Source organism: Myotis brandtii, unplaced genomic scaffold (genome assembly GCF_000412655.1).
Source record: "Myotis brandtii unplaced genomic scaffold, ASM41265v1 scaffold38, whole genome shotgun sequence".
In the NCBI taxonomy this organism is placed as follows: domain Eukaryota; kingdom Metazoa; phylum Chordata; class Mammalia; order Chiroptera; family Vespertilionidae; genus Myotis; species Myotis brandtii.
In genome coordinates, this window is record NW_005364596.1 from 2,465,023 (window position 1) to 2,467,037 (window position 2,015).

Consider the following 2,015-nt stretch of genomic DNA (forward strand, 5'->3'; position numbering starts at 1 on the left):
AAATCACAGAAAGAATGAAATGACCTAAATTCTATGGCTAAGTAGTTATGTGATCTTAAATAAGACTTTACCTTTGCCTCACTGTTCTTTATCTATAGAACAGAGTGGTTAAACCAGATTATCTCTAGTTCTTAAAATAATTTATGATTTAATGTTATAGTTAATTAGGGTTACTTCTGTCCACATATTTAACTTCAAACTTAATCAGTGGGCAAAGATCAACCTAAGGGAAGTCAAGAAACCTAGGAATGAATTCCAACTTCACTACCAGATTGACAGATAATCATAGAACAGGGAACAACCTCACTTTTCCCATATGCTAAATGGGATGACACCTCTCAGCATTGTTTCTCAGATTGAACCAGATAAATCGTGTGAATGTCTTGCAATCTGTATAGTACTAGAAAAAGCAGACGTGCTGTTATTGTTAAAGCAGATGTTTGAAATACTATGCTTTCCCCAGTAAATACCAGGCCGAGTCTGTCATTTATCCTTAGGGCATGCAACTTGTTACTTTTTTTCCCTACTATAAAGCATTGTCATTTTATTCAGGATATTGAAAAGGGTGCATTGTCATGTGAGGAACAGTGTGATAATATCTTTGATCTTCAGCTGTGGTATGAATGCCTGAAGGAAGAAACTGTGTTTGCCTTGGTTGAGTGGCTCAGTTGGTTGCAGCATACACCAAAAGGTTGCGGGTTCAATTCCCAGTCAGGGAACATACCTAGGTTGTGGGTTCAATTCCCAGTTGGGGCAACTGATACATTGTTCTCTGTCACATTCCTATTTCTCTCTCTCTCTCTCTCTCTCTCTCTCTATATATATATATATATATATATATACACACATATATATATATAATCAATAAAAAGATATCCTCAGGTGAGGATTTTTTTTTTAAAAAAAAGAAGCTGTGTTTGGCTATGAAGCTCTACAAGAATCATGAATGTCTTCATATCATGAATCTTCCAGTCTGTTGTAGGTAAGAGGGACTGGTGGGTTAGGCGTCAAAGGAGGAGCACTGTCTATTTTTGGTGCTCCCATACCGGGACTTGTTACTTTCCTTGAGTTACGGTAGGTTATGGTAATGGAATACTCTCAGTGCGAGAATGGAGACAACTGTTCAATCTTTATATCTCCAAAGAGTGCCTGTCTTTGAATATTTACAAGAAAATAATGAGAGCCTGGCCTAGTAGCTCAGTTGGTTAGAGTGACCTCTTGGTAAGCCAAGGTCAAGGTTCGATCCCTGGTCAGGAACAACAAATCAATGTTTCTCTCTCTCTCCCCCACGAAAAAAAAGAAAAAAGAAAAGGAGAGAAAATAATGAGATACACACACACACACACACACACACACACACACACACACACACACACACGAAAGCAGGAAGGAGGGGAATTCACAGGCAGAGGAGGAAGAAAGGCGAAGGCAAGGTTAGGGAAATAAAAGGCGAGTCCGAAGAAGAAGCAGGGATGGGGAGGGGAGGTGAGAATCAACAGGGCAGAAACTGGAGCCAGTTAGACTGCGGGAGGAGATGGGTGGCGAATGAGTGGATAGCCCGGTGACTTGCCAAGCAGGCACCAGGCTGAGGGGGGTGGGGCTTGGGGAAGGGTAAATGCAGGGCAAGATTTAAAAGGAGATGACCCTAGCTAGTTGATGCCACCATTGACCTCCGAAGCCCAGGGCAAGGACACCCAAGGCGGGGGAACGGGAGGAAAGACCCGCCGGTGAGGCAGTGCGCTGACTTGCGAGGAGGCGCGCAGACAGGAGAGGGGAACCCCTGGGAGCGCCCGGCCGCCCGCCACCATGTGTGAGCTGTACAGCAAGCAGGACACCCTGGCGTTGAGGAAGAAGCACATCGGGTAAGGGCTCCCCGGTCCCCATGGACGGCGCAGAGAGGGAGAAATCATAAGAGCTGGGGACGGAGAGCCGAGCCTGGCAGGGAGCGGGCAGCCAGGAGCGCGCCCCAAGCTCCGCTAAAGCGGCTGCTAGACCCATGCGAGCCCGCCGCCCGC

General features: G+C 45.7%; 1 protein-coding gene across 1 annotated transcript in view; it reads left to right on the forward strand.

Annotated features, from left to right (window-relative positions):
* Window positions 1-1,603: 1,603 nt before the first annotated feature.
* Window positions 1,604-2,015, forward strand: part of ETNPPL (ethanolamine-phosphate phospho-lyase) — a 21,074-nt gene continuing 20,662 nt past the window's right edge. Inside the window, exon 1 of the mRNA XM_005872409.2 lies at window positions 1,604-1,862. Within this exon, the coding sequence (XP_005872471.1) occupies window positions 1,807-1,862 (56 nt within the window). The 5' untranslated portion in view covers window positions 1,604-1,806. The remainder of the gene's footprint in view (window positions 1,863-2,015) is intronic.